The following is a 14399-nucleotide window of genomic DNA, read 5'->3' as shown; positions in this document are numbered from 1 at the left end:
TAAGCCCCACATTTTATAATAAAATGCTTACTAAAGACTCCATATTATCAATAAATGAAAACTACTTTGGTACAAACCATGTTCAATTTTCGATGTAAAGTTTTATTTCTGAAGTTTAAGGTTTCTGCATATGTGTGTGGAGAAAGAGAAGGAGGGAGAAAGGGAGAAATAGACCTAAATAGCTAGTTTTATCAATAATTTATTTCTAACAATAATTCTTAGAATAAAAACCACCTTGCAAATTCCTTTACAGTTCAGACCAAATTTAACCTTGCAAACAACTATTCTTACGTCACAGGATGAGCTTCGTAATAACCACTGTTGGCATTTTCTTGTACAGGTTCAGGAGATGGTTGCCTTTCTTCTTGTTCCTCTTCTACTTCATCTTCTGATTCTGACAATAAAACAATATATCACAGATTTTTTGCAAAGAAGATTTACATAATTTCTGATAAAAATTTTCATGTTTAAGGAATTGGTATGATAGAAAAAAACAAAATTGGTAAAGTTTGCACAAAGATACTCAATTGCACTATTTCCTGTTCTCTCAAAAAACTGAGAAGCAGACTGAAGCTTGGTATTTATTATACTCTAATTCAGTTTCCTTTGTCACACTGATGTAACATGGCAATAATGAAAAACAAAGGAAAACAATCCAGTACCCTTCAGTGGAAAATTTATTAAAATAATTATGGCAAAGCCACCAAATGGACAGCCAACAAGGATATATTAAGGGCAAAAAAGATTTGAGTCAGCATTTCTATAAAAATTTTAAGTACAGGATCCAAAACAACTCTGTAGTTAGCACCAAACATGGATGAGACTGATGGAAGAAAATTTTTCACTTCCTATGTCTGCTTTTTATGTAACTTCATATAATGAACATCTATACCTTTTGTAACAAAGAGAAAAATAAGGAGTAAAGGAGGTTGATTCAATTAAAATAGATGCAAATTGGAGTGGGCGCCATGGCTTAGCTGCAGCCTCCAGTGCTGGCATCCCGTATGGGCACCAGTTTGAATCCCAGCTGCTCCACTCCAATCCAGCTGTCTGCAATAGCCTGGGAAAGCAGTAGAAGAGGGCCCAAGTCCTTGGGCCCCTGTACCCATGTGGGAGACTGGGAAGAAGCTCCTGGCTCCTGGTTCTGAATCGGCACAGCTCTGGCCATTGCAGCCAACTGGGGAGTGAACCAGCGGATGGAAGACCCCCCCCCTCTCTCCTTCTTTCTCTGTGCAACTCTTTCAAATAAATAATCTTTAAAAAAAAAAAAAGTAGATGCAAATTTCTCTAAGTCTTATAGAAATCAAAGTGTCCTTAAAAGTACTGGTAGAGCCCTTCTATCAACAAAGTAACCTCACCTTCATCAAGTTCTGGTTCAGAATCACCAAATACTTCATCTTCATAACGAAACATGTCATTGTGAACATAAAACTTATTTGGAACAGATCCCTATAGGAAAATAACATGCAAATAATCCATAAATGTCTAAAGAACAAATTACATGGCATACATAATTTCCTTAATAAATATTCTGCAATCAATATAATTTTCCAGAGCAGATCATGTTATGATGTTAATATAAAGTAAACTCTAAAAAGTTCATTCAAGGATCATCAGACCTCACAAAATGAATATTCAACAGAAAAGAGCCAGTGCTGTGGTGGTAGCCAATAAAGCAGCCACCTGCCAATGCCAGCATCCCATACATATGGGCAACTGGTTCAATCCCTGGCTGCTCCACTTCCAATCCAGCTCTCTGCAAATGCACCTAGAAAAGCAGTAGAAGATAGCCTAAGTCCTTGGGCCCCCAGAATCATGTAGAACTGGAGGAAGCCCCAGGCTCCTGGGCATGACAGAGTTGCAGCAGTTGCAACCATCTGGGGAATGAACCAGTGGCTGGAAGACCTCTTACTCTCTGTCCTTCCCTCTGTGGTTCTGCCTTTCAAATAAATAAATAAATAAGTCTTTAAAAAAGTAACTTTTGAGACATACAAATATACCTTCTGTATTATTGTTGATTATTGCTGTAATTAAACATTCATTTACACACTTGTATCACTATCTGATTTAATCCCAAGTAGTCAAGGCACACATGTATACAAACTCAAATTTTAACAGACCCAAAAAAACTTCTTTAAAAATAACAATATGTGCCGGCGGCGCGGCTCAATAGGCTAATCCTAATCCTCCACCTAGCGGCGCCGGCACACCAGGTTCCAGTCACGGTTGGGGCGCCCGATTCTTTCCTGGTTGCCCCTCTTCCAGGCTAGCTCTCTGCTGTGGCCCGGGAAGGCAGTGGAGGATGGCCCAAGTGTTTGGGCCCTGCACCCCATGGGAGACCAGGAGAAGCACCTGGCTCCTGCCTTTGGATCAGCGTGGTGCACTGGCCGCAGCGCACCAGCCGTGACGGCCATTGGAGGGTGAACCAATGGCAAAAAGGAAGACCTTTCTCTCTGTCTCTCTCTCTCACTATCCACTCTGCCTGTCCCAAAAAAAAAAAAAAAAAAAAAAAAAAAAGCAAACCTAAGCCTATTAGAAGAAACTCTTAGACAATTCAACCAAGTATATGAGCCAAATTAAATTATATAAATGAAAGCTAAGAGAAAACAGAAACTTACTTCAGGAGCCAGAACAAAGGTCTGCATGAACTTCCTCTCTGGCTGTCCACTGTTAGACAGCAAACCCATGACCTGGACAACTACTCCATCACTCAAGGTTGCATGAGCATCCACATGACGAATCTTAGTGTGACATTCACTGAAGTTCAAAGATAACACTTTGTGGTGTATATCCTTTATAAGGAAGGGGGGGGGAAATGTGATTACTCATTACCTACACAATGCTGTATACTTGCCCTCACTGATTGCCTCTGAACTCTAACATGTTAACAACTTAATCTGTTTCATTTGAATCCATTTCCCATTATGCTATTATGCACCACCGCCAGACTGGTATTTCTAAATCACCATTTTCAACATGTCACCTCTCTATGTAAGATATCACAACAGTTCCCTGTTGTGCTTTCTACAGCTTTCTCCTATTTTTCTTTGATAAACATTTAGCTCTCCTCACAGACTGTACTGACTGCTCCTTGACCTCACACTTAATTTTACTTTACTTTGGTACATGCTGATGGCATTTTTTTCCAATTTATTCTTGTTTGGTAAAGTCAAGTCCCACATCTCTCCAAAGGTTTCCTTTCAAGTCCTAAGAAGCAAATATTTCCGTGCATTCCTATAACATAGAGTTTAAACCACAGATATATATATAAACTTAATAAACTGTCGTAAGTATTCCACATATAAGAGATACCAAGGATGGGGCCAGCACTGTGGCATAGTGGATAAAGATGCCACCTGCAATGCCGCCATTCCATATGGGCGCCAGTTCAAGTCCCAGCTGCTCCACTTCCAATCCAGCCCCCTGATATGGCCTGGGAAAGCAGTAGAAGATGGCCCAAGTCTTTGGGCCCCTAGACCCGCGTGGGAGACCCAGAAGAGGCTCCTGGCTTTGGATCTGCACAGCTCTGGCCATTGCGACCAATTGGGGAGTGAGCCAGCGGATGGAAGACCTCTCTCTCTCTCTCTGTCTCTCTGCCTCTCCTTCTCTTTCAGTGTGACTCTGACTTTCAAATAAAGAAATCTTTAAAAAAAAAAATAAGGATATAAAACATCCCATCTTCTCCACTGTATCCATCTCAATGTAGTATCACAGTTTACCAAAAATTGAATGTTTAAGAACCAAGAGCACTCTAGATAACTACTGATATATAAATTCCAGTTACAACTGATCAAATTGAAAAAAAAAAAAAAAAAAAATCCATGGGCACAAGAAGGCTACTTTTGAAATCTCTATCTTAACGTACAAAAACAAAAATCTAAATCCTTATGACACAGTACTTACATTCTGGCCATAAACCGCTTCCTGGGGCTTCCCACTAGCATCTACACCACCGTGAACATAGGAGGAATTCCTGCCATAAAACCTGCAAAACCATCAATAATTGAAGATTAATGCTGAATTCTCAAGAGAAGCCTAGGAGGTAAAAGGTCCACATATCAAACAGATTAGGCTCCAGGCCCAGCTATGTCACTAGTTGTTGAATGTTGAGCAAGTTACTTAACTCTAAGTTCAGTTTCCTTGGTTACAAAACCAGAACATTAACTGTTTTCATGTGATTGTTTTAAGGATTAAATGAGTGTAACACACATAGAATGCTTAGCATATCTAATAATCATTAGCTAGTCTCATCTAATTCTTACCACATCTTTTATAGATTTTTTTCTGATATAAAAATGCACTTATCTAAATTCATTCGGTAATCAGTTGTTCCCAAATAATTCCCCAAACACTCTCCAGAGCTTCAAATGGTTATTAATTCAAAAGGCTTATATTAAAAGTTATATTTAAAATAACAAATTCAGAGACCAAGTTAAAAAAAAAATCAACAACTACTTTAGAATTTAATTTTTGTTAATATTTTTATACCGCCCTTAAATATATGATAAATTATAGTCTTTCTCTGACATTACCTAAACTTAGCAATTAGAATTAACATCTTTTTAAATTAAGGTTATCAAAGATACAATGTTCATGTTTTCATAGAGTTCAGCACCTATTGTAATAAAACAAGTAAGATGGAAAGCCAAGACACTGAGGCAAAAAATGTCCTACATGAAGGACCTCTGTGGGTGAGGCCCCAATGCAAAGAAGAGGTCATCAAAGGAGGTACTTTTCTCTGAAGTTAAGAGGGAACTTCCACTGTGCTTATGGCCTTTTCTAAATATTGACGAAGTTTGTGGACTCAAAAGGCTACCATAGCCTAGGCAGCTCATGTCAAGAGCCTCAGATGGTCACTGATGTCACTTAAGAGTGTTAATTATTAAATTAATAACAAGAGTCACTGTGCACTAACTTCTCATGCAGGACCTCTGTCCTCAAAGAGTTGTATTATAACCATGACTAAGTACTTCCTAAAGATGTATCATTCTTAGATGCTTCCTTAAAGTTAATTAAGTTTCTAAAAAAAAAAAAAGTGAAATTAACTTCAAGATGTAATCACTTTGAACCCTTTGTCTTGACTGTTGAAGAGCAGTTTTTTTTTTTTTTAAACCATGCAAATTGTTGAACTCTTTACTTAGTATAGAGTTGGTCTCCTGTGTATAAAGTTAATCGAAAATGGATCGGCCAGCGCCGCGGCTCACTAGGCTAATCCTCCGCCTAGCGGCGCCGGCACACCGGATTCCAGTCCCGGTTGGGACACTGGATTCTGTCCCCATTGCCCCTCTTCCAGGCCAGCTCTCTGCTGTGGCCAGGGAGTGCAGTGGAGGATGCACCCCATGGGAGACCAGGATAAGTACCTGGCTCCTGACATCGGATCAGCGCGGTGCGCCAGCCACTGGAGGGTGAACCAACGGCAAAGGAAGACCTTTCTTTCTGTCTCTCTCACTGTCCACTCTGTCAAAAAAAAAAAAAAAAAAAAAAAGAAGTGGGATTGAATAATGACTATAACAATTCATTTATTTACTGAGTGATCTTGGATGAATTACTACTATCCTTACTAATCAAAGGCTTAGCAGTTGGATATGCATAGTGAGATAACAGAAGTACCTTCATCTTCCTAGATAGTCATGAAGATTACATGAGGTGATATACCTATATAAAAATACTTAGAAAAGGACAACAAAGAGTAAATATAAAAATATCTCTCGGACTAAGACAGAATATATTTTTTTAAAGATTTATTTATTTATCCAAAAGTCAGAGTTCAGAGAGGAGAAAGGAGAGAGGAGAGAGGAGAGAGAGGAGAGAAAGATATCTTCCATCCACTGGTTCACTCCCCAGATGGTTGCAACAGCCAGGATTGGGCCAGGCTGAAGGCAGGAGCCAAGAGCTTCTTCCAGGTAAGACAGAGAATATTATACATATGCTTAATAGTGCAGGGCAAATGGCAAAATCTAACTTTATACAGATAAAACAAATTAGTCATTTTAACCACCTAATTCTTACAAGAGCTCATTATCTTCTAATTGCTAAGGCACACCCAAAAGAAAAATCAGTAATACTCTCAATAGAAGTTTTTCATTTCCATATCAAAAAAAGTAGGCCTAAAGAACTCTTGTCAAGGTAATAAACAAGGCCACTGTCACCTTTTTACCAAGGAATATTACTATTTTGCAGATGAGAATAAAAATTTTCACAAGAATAATCATTTAACTGATTCATTTACTAACACTGTTTACAAAAACTTAAAAAGTTATTTAAACCGCTGATTTCAAATCACATTTTGGAACACATTAGTTGGTCAAACCCAGTACATTTTTTTTTTTTTTTTGGACAGGATACCACACAAAATGCTCTCCTCGCACTGTAAGTTACAGTAAGAAAACCTTAGAATAATATAGTTTTAGCCAATAAATGGTTAAAATATTGGATATGGTTAGAGATGTTTACAAATATCAAGTTATGAGACAAGGGCAAAATATATGTAGTTATACTCAAGAAAATAAAAACAACTAGAAATGTTAAATAAATAATCTTTAAAAATTTTACCTGTGTAAATATTCTGGAGCTTTATTCAGCAAAGTATAATATTGCCTCACAAATTCCCGCCCTACAAGCAGCGGACTGGGCTTCTCCATAACCATTTCTTTGCTGCACAATGTCAAATGCTGAGGGAACAAACACAAGAATATAATGATTAATGTCACCTTGATAAACCACCATGAAGTACGTTGTCTTTAAAAAAAATGTTTAAATCAAAACCACGATGAGGTTTCACCTCATCCCGGATAAAATGGCTTTCAAACAGAAATCAACAAACAACAAATGCTGGCAAGGATGTAGGGGAAAAGGTACCCTAATCCACTGTTGGTGGGAATGCAAACTGGTACACAATCACTGAGGAAGACAGAATGGAGATGCCCCAGAAATCTGAATATAGACCTACCATATGACCCAGCCATCCCACTCCTGGGAATTTACCCAAGGGAAATGAAATCAGCATATGAAAGTTATCTGTACCCCATGTTTACTGCAGGGCAATTCACAATATTCACATTAGCTAAGACATGGAATCAACCCAAAGATAGGTACATCATGGTATACCATACAGTGGTTAAAAAAACGGGGGCGGGGGGGGGGGTTAGAAAAAAGAAATCCCGTCAGTAGCAACAAAATGAATGAAACTGGAAAACATACTTAGTGAAATAAGCCAGTCCCCAAAGGACAAATATTATATGTTCTCTCTGATCAGTGCGAACTATTAGAGCACCTAAAAGGTAATCTACAGAAGTGAAATTGACAGATGTGATGACTTTGAATAGCCCTTGTCTTGACTGTTGAGAAAGTTCTTTTTGCCATACTATTGTTGAACTCTTTACTTAGTACAGCATTAATCTTATGTGTGTAAAGTTAATTAAAAATAGATCTTAGTAAAAAATAAGAATGCGAATAGGAAAGGGAGGGTGGGAGTGCAGCTACAGTGGGAAGAATCACTATGGCCCTAAGGGTGTACTTAAGAAATACGTGAAATTTGTACACCTTTAATAAAAGGTTTCTGGGGAAAAATAAATAAAAAAGATAAAAAAGAAAAATAATATTTACTTTCTTCTATTTGAAAAGCAGAGCAAGAGAGTTAGGGACCAACAGTGAGATCTTCATTCACTGGTTCACTCCCCAAATGCCCACAACAGCCAGCTCTGGGCCAGGCCAAAGCCAAGAGTCAAGAACTTCATCTGGGTCTCCCAAATATTTGGGCCATCTTCCCATCTCCTAGGTGCATTAGCAGGAAGCTGGATCGGAAGCAGAGCAATTGGAACTCAAAATACAAGATATGATTATCCCAAGAGACAGCTTAATCTGCATAAATCAGGACATAAAGATATATCGATCATGGAAAAGCACTATGATTTGTCTGCATTTTCCTAGGAATTATACCAATTTCAGAATGCTAAGAATGAGTAATAATCAGCTATAAACTCAGTACTCAGAAATAACCCTGTTTTATACTTGGTGTATGTCAATCCAAACTTTTTTCAATTAGCTGGTATCCAACTACAAGAGGTGCTGTCAGACCAGACGTTACAGCATAGCAGGCTAAGCCACTGCCTGTAATGCAGCTCGAGTTGTAGCTGCTCTACTTCTGATCCAGCTATCTGATAATGTATCTGGGGAGCAGCAGAAGGTGGCCCAAGTGCATAGCCCCCTGCCACAGGTTAAAGCTGCTGCCTGCCTCCCATAGGGGCGCCGGTTCGTTTCTTGGCTGCTCCACTCTGATCCAGCTATCTGCTATGGCCTGGGAAAGCAGTAGAAGATGGCCCAAGTCCTTGGGCACTTACATCAGCATGGGAGACCAGGAGGAAGCTCCTAGATCCTGGCTTCGGATTGGCACAGCTACAGTCCTTGCAGCCAACTGGAGAGTGAACCAACGGATGGAAAACCTCTCTCCCTCTCTCTCTATAAATGCCTTTCAAATAAATAATAAATCTTTATTAAAAAAAAAAAAAAGTAGCGGTGCCACGCTGTGAGCACTAGGTTAATCCTCCGCCTGTGGCGCCAGCATCCCATATGGGTTCCAGTTCTAGTTCTGGTTTTTCCTCTTACAGTCCAGCTCTCTGCTATGGCCTGGGAAAGCAGTGGAGGATGGCCCAAGTGCTTAGGCCCCTGCACCTGCAGGGGAGATCAGGAGGAATCATCTGGCTCCTGGCTTCGGATAGGCATAGCTCTGGCCATTGCGGCCATTTGGGGAGTGAACCAGCGGAGGGAGGACCCTTCTCTCTCTCTCACGCTCTCTCTCTCTCACTGTCTGTAACTCTACCTGTCAAATAAATAAAAATCTTTATAAAAAAAAAAAAGTGGCAAAGTTAAGCAATTAGATAACCAAAATGTGGAAATTATCTATCTATCTATCTATCTATCTATCTATCTATATTGTAACAATCAATGTTAAAATAATGCTAAGACACAGGATGATATTAAATTTCTTACAGGCCGGCACCGCGGCTCACTAGGCTAATCCTCCACCTGCGGCACCGGCACACCGGGTTCTAGTCCCGGTTGGGGTGCCGGATTCTGTCCTGATGGCTCCTCTTCCAGTCCAGCTCTCTGCTGTGGCGCAGGAAAACAGTGGAGGATGACCCAAGTGCTTGGGCCCTGCACCCACATGGGAGACCAGGAGGAAGCACCTGGCTCCTGGCTTCAGATCGGCGCATTGCGCTCGTCATGGTGGCCATTTGGGGGTGAACCAACAGAAGGAAGACCTTTCTCTCTGTCTCTCTCTCTCTCGCTAACTCTGCCTGTCAAAAAATAAAAAATAAAAATAAAAAATAAATTGCTAATACATAATATATTATGTCCAAAATAAATTTTCAACTTGTTAAATTACAAAAATATTAGGAATTATTTCTTAATTTGAGGAATATCATTTTCTTCTTCTTTCTTTGTATGTCCAAGTTTTCTACAGCTAACACTATTGTCATTGTATCTCAAATATCTTATCACATAAAGTCCATATTTAGTTCTTTTCTCAAACCAAAATAAAAAGGTTCAGAATTCATATATATAAGAAAGGTTGAAATATAGTAAAGATTCATTATAGCAAAGTTCAAGAGGCTTCAAATTGTCATTATGTATAACCAGTCACTCAAGTATGATGGCCATCATAACATCAGTTTAGACTGGTGACAGGAAGGGCAGAAGTAGTGGCTAATAATTTATCTATTGCATTAATTATTTTTATTATAACATTAAAACAAGGTAATCTGAAAAGTGAACTTAAGAATGAGGGAAGGTTGGCCGGCGCTGTGGTACAGCAGATTAAAGCTCTGGCCTGAAGCGCTGGCATCACATATGGGTGCCGGTTCTAGTCCCAGCTACTCCACTTCTGATCCAGCTGCTCTCTGCTATGGCCTGGGAAAGCAGTAGAAGATGGCCCAAGTCCTTGGGCCCCTAGACCCGAGTGGGAGACCCGGAAGAAGCTCCTGGCTTCGGATTGGCACAGCTCTGGCCGTCGCAGCCGCCTGGGGAGTGAACCAGTGGATGGGAGACCTCTTTCTTTGTCTTTACTTCTCTCTATAACTTGTTCAAATAAATAAAATAAATGTTTTAGGAAAAAAAAAAAAAGAATGAGAGAAGGCAACACTAATCTGGTAAAATCTGAACAGCCATTCAAGCAGGCTACCCATAGTACATTTTTGTTTAAGGTGCTAGAGGTGGTTCCCACAGTGGGTGGTGAAACAATATTAAGCTGTTACTTAGAGATGGTGTCTCAAATAACTACATAGTACTTACAGACCAGTTACTTCTTTACAATAACTCTGATTTGAAATGGCTCAGAATTTAGAGAGCCAAAATATAATTAATTGATGAAAATCAATCAGAAAGTGAGGATATCAGAGAAAAAATACAGCAAAAAAACAAAAGAAAAAAGCAAGCCACTACTTTACTTATCCACTAAATAACAAGCTAGTCCATGTGATTCTTTGAAAACAACTGTCATCTCACCCACCTTCCAATTATCTGCTCATCTTCCCATTTTCTTCCCTAGAGTAAGGAGATTAATTCAGTAAGTAAAGAATGACAACAAAGAAGTATTTGGGACAGATTATAGGTTAACCACCAAACAAGGTAGTTTGGGAAGATTTGGAAAATATAAAATTTGTGTTTGTAATTCATGCACAGCCAACTGTAAGGAGGTTAAGAGAAAGGGGAAAAAACGAGAAGCCAAAATGCACCTTCAGAAAAACTGTGATTACTAAAATGACTTCTATGCAGAAACACAGAGTGTAAAATTTTCTCTGGCACATCAGCTCTAGACAGACACAGGCTGTCTCATGAACAAACTGCCTTTTATTTGTTAATTAAAAACATTATCAACACTATTCATCCAGATCCCAACATGATTGTATCATTCCCCTCACTTGATATAGCCTCAACTAATTTAGAGACTCAACTAATTTTATTTTCCAACTCTGTCCATCCTTCAGAAAACTCTCTGTGAATTTTCATCAACATTCTTTTCCTATCTGTTCCTGTTTTTTAAAAATGTTTCCTCCCCATGTGCGTAAACTAAATTCTGAAGCACATCTATTCCAGCTTTCTCGGGGCTGCCATCTTTTCTGAATCTTTTAGTGAAACACATTGAGAGAAGAACAGAGGAAGAAATAAGACATATAAACAAATAAGATACAAAAGAAAATTATGTTGGGCTTCATACCTACAATATATGTAGATTTTCTTAATTTCAAAATATCTAGTTAAAAAAAACACAACTCTCAACCAAAGCTACACTCTTTCCTCCCTTGACTAGAACCTGACCTTTTAAGTAACATGCCGTTTGTTGTTGTTGTTGCTTACTCTTCAGTTAAAAAGAATTACTTCTCTAATGAGACTGCCTTCAAAGCAAACAATCTCAGACTGTATTAATATAGACACACTACCTAAAATGTACTGGCAGCTCTGACTGAATGTAATGAATAGAAATTACAGGAAGGTAGATTTCAGTTTCAATATAACAATAATAACCAGGGCTGTTCACCTATCAAACAGAGCTACTTCCTGAGTAGCTATAAATATTCCAAAGACTAACTGTACAATTTAGTAGAAATACAGTAAACAAGTAATAAGTCCTAAAAAAAAAAAAAGTGAGATTAGGTTGTTCCAATACCACAGTTATAGAATTCTGTTAAAAGGAGCGAGGAACTTTTACTCATTCCATGCCTTTCTACCTGTAATGACTGAAACCCCATTCATTCATTTGGGCATGGCTAAAACTCTGTCCCCCTAGAAAATCTTTCCTGATTTCTCAATAGAACATAATTCTTTGCTCAAACTCTCTAAATTTTCTGAGCCTTTATCATGGCACTTTATTAATCATTTATGTCCTCAGTTGCTAACTGTGCATCTGTTTTTCCTCTTCTCTACTCCCATCTCAAATATTGCAGCTCGGGGCTGGAGCCATGATGCAGTAGGTTAATCCTCTGCCTGCGGCACCAGCACCCCACATGGGCGCAGGTTCGAGTCCAGACTGCTCCTCTTCCAATCCAGCTATCTGCTGTGGCCTGGGAAGCAGTAGAAGATGGCCCAAGTCCTTGGGCCCCTGAACCCACATGGCAGACCCAGAAGAAGCACCTGGCTCCTGGCTTCGGATCGGCGCAGCTCTGGCTGTTGCGGCCATTTGGGGAATGAACCAACGGACAGGAGACCTTTCTCTCTGTCTCTCCTTCTCACTGTAACTCTACCTCTCAAATGAATAAATAAAATCTTTTTTTTTTTAAAAATTGCAGCTCTACCTTGAATAAAATTCGCTAGAAATTCATAATTCTCAATAATCCAATGACCAATATCCCACCCTCTCTGTCCTCCATGTATCTGCATTATCATTGCTGATCACCTCCCTCTTAACTCTAGAAGAGTTCTGTGATAAGGCAACTTTCCTTCTTTTCAAAATGAAGACATCCTCAAGGTTCTGTCTGCTCTCCTGGCAATCCCAGGTATTCTAATGGCTTCAGCTCTTGTATCCACCTCAGTTTATGTCTAGTCTCTACCACAGACTCATATTTTACATTTTTAGCCACGTGCTTTATGTCTACATAGGACCTCTTAGGTAAACCAATTCATCTAACAGCATCATTATCTACTTCACTTGGAAGCTTACACATTAAGTGACTTTCTCTCTCCCGGCTTTGTCAAATTGTGAAATCCTAACAACTCAAACATCTCTTGGAATTTGTGCTCTTCTTTCCACTCCCACTGACTTTTTAGTTCTTCCTCAAAAATCTTCTACTCTCCTGAATCATGTATAGACTATACTATGTACAGTAAAATCCAAACACCTGAATGTGTTTAGAAATGTAAAATCTGAGGTCATGGTATAAACCTGTTAGAAATTTAGTTAAGACATGAGAGCTGAAGCCATCAGACCACCTGGAATCCCATATAAAGCCCTCCACACAAATGCAGTCTGGGACTGACATTGTGTCACAGCAGGTTAAGCCACTGCTTGCAATGGCAGCATCCTATATAGCTATTTCCAATCCAACTCCCTGCTAATGCTCCTGGTAAAGCAGCAAAAGATAGCACAAGTACTTGAGCCCCTGCTGTGGGAGACAAAGATGGGAGAGTTCCTGGCTCCTGGCATTGGCCTAGTCGTGGTAGCCTTTTGGGGAGCAGTAAGACCACACTCTTCTGTCCAAAGAAATGTAAAGAGGGACACACAAGTCTTAAGAGATAATTATCTCCAAACATGAGAAATATTACCACAAAGACTACGGTATTTGAACTGGAATAGGACCAGAAAGCTAACATCAACAAAAAGTGAATATTTCAAAGCAGAGCTAGAAAAGATTTTTTTAGAGAATGCCTACATCTTCAAAACCTCACACCACATCTTTCCACTCCCACTTGCACTTATTACTCCCATTTCCCTTTCAGGAAACCAACAACCCTACACAAATGCTTACTATAGGCCCTAGCTAGCAGTGTTATGCTCCTAGGAGACGTAAGAGACATTTCCTTTACAATATCTACCATTACTTTACACCTGACAGGATTAGAAAAATTTGAACCAATCCATAGGAATGACAACTTCCAAAGAGAGAAGCAACCCACTGACACATAAATGGGACAGGAATTTGGCCTAGAGGTTAAGATGCTGAATGCCACACATCAGAGTACTTCAGCTGGATCCCCAATCCCAGTTCCTGATTCCTTTCCTGTTAATGTCAACCCTGGGAGGCAGTGCAATGGCTCAAGTAATTGGGTTTCTGCCAGCTACCTATGTAGGAAAACCACATTGAGTTCTAGGCTCCCAGCTTTGCTGCTGCCCCTCACTCAACCCACCCACTTAGGTACGGGACACAGATGTCTAAAGCAGCAACTTACCACTGCACCAAATACCGTCACTACGTTTTGTCACTTCAACAAAATGATTGTAGAACTTCACATCCACATATGAGAAATATTTTCTGACCCATATTCTATACCAAGCATAAAAACTCAGTAGAATAACTACAGACATCAATGTAAAACCTAAGAACTCAAGGCTTCTAGAAGAAAACACATGAGAAAATCTGTGTGGCTTTGTGGTAAGTGAAGATATTAAATAAAATGCAAAAATGAAAGGAGAAAATCCTATAAATTAGAGCTCATCCAAATGTAAAACATCGGGGCCAGCATTATAGCACAACAGTAAAGCCCCCACTGCAACATCAGCATCCCATATGGGGTCCCCGCTGCTCTACTTCCAATCCAAATTCGCTGCTAATGTGCCTGGGAAAGCAGAGAATGGCCCAAGTCCATGGGCCCCTGTCATCCACTTGAGTGACCTGGAGAAAGCCAGGGCTCCTGGCTTTGGACCAGTCCAGCTCTGGCTGTTGTGGCCTCTTGGGGAGTGAATCAGA

The 14399-nt window shown here is 39.7% G+C and overlaps 1 protein-coding gene across 18 annotated transcripts in view; it reads right to left on the bottom strand.

The window, feature by feature from the left end:
* G3BP2 (G3BP stress granule assembly factor 2) overlaps positions 1-14399 on the bottom strand; it is a 77690-nt gene that overhangs the window by 11312 nt on the left and 51979 nt on the right. For 10 of the 18 annotated variants that reach the window (XM_051819681.3, XM_070048007.2, XM_070048013.2 and 7 more), the window contains 5 exons: positions 6553-6671; positions 3904-3985; positions 2619-2792; positions 1359-1449; positions 292-394 (listed from right to left, as the gene is read on the bottom strand). In XM_051819681.3, coding sequence (XP_051675641.1) covers positions 292-394; positions 1359-1449; positions 2619-2792; positions 3904-3985; positions 6553-6647 — 545 coding nt within the window. In that variant the 5' untranslated portion in view covers positions 6648-6671. Of the gene's footprint in view, positions 1-291; positions 395-1358; positions 1450-2618; positions 2793-3903; positions 3986-6552; positions 6672-10507; positions 10543-14399 lie in introns of all 18 variants that reach the window. The other 8 variants (XM_051819683.3, XM_070048006.2, XM_070048014.2 and 5 more) reach the window with 1 other exon arrangement.

This window comes from Oryctolagus cuniculus, chromosome 8 (genome assembly GCF_051225735.1).
Source record: "Oryctolagus cuniculus isolate XC-2025 breed Fujian yellow rabbit chromosome 8, ASM5122573v1, whole genome shotgun sequence".
Lineage (NCBI taxonomy): Eukaryota > Metazoa > Chordata > Mammalia > Lagomorpha > Leporidae > Oryctolagus > Oryctolagus cuniculus.
Note: the sequence above shows the minus strand (reverse complement) of the source record. Positions and strands in the feature narration are given on the sequence as shown.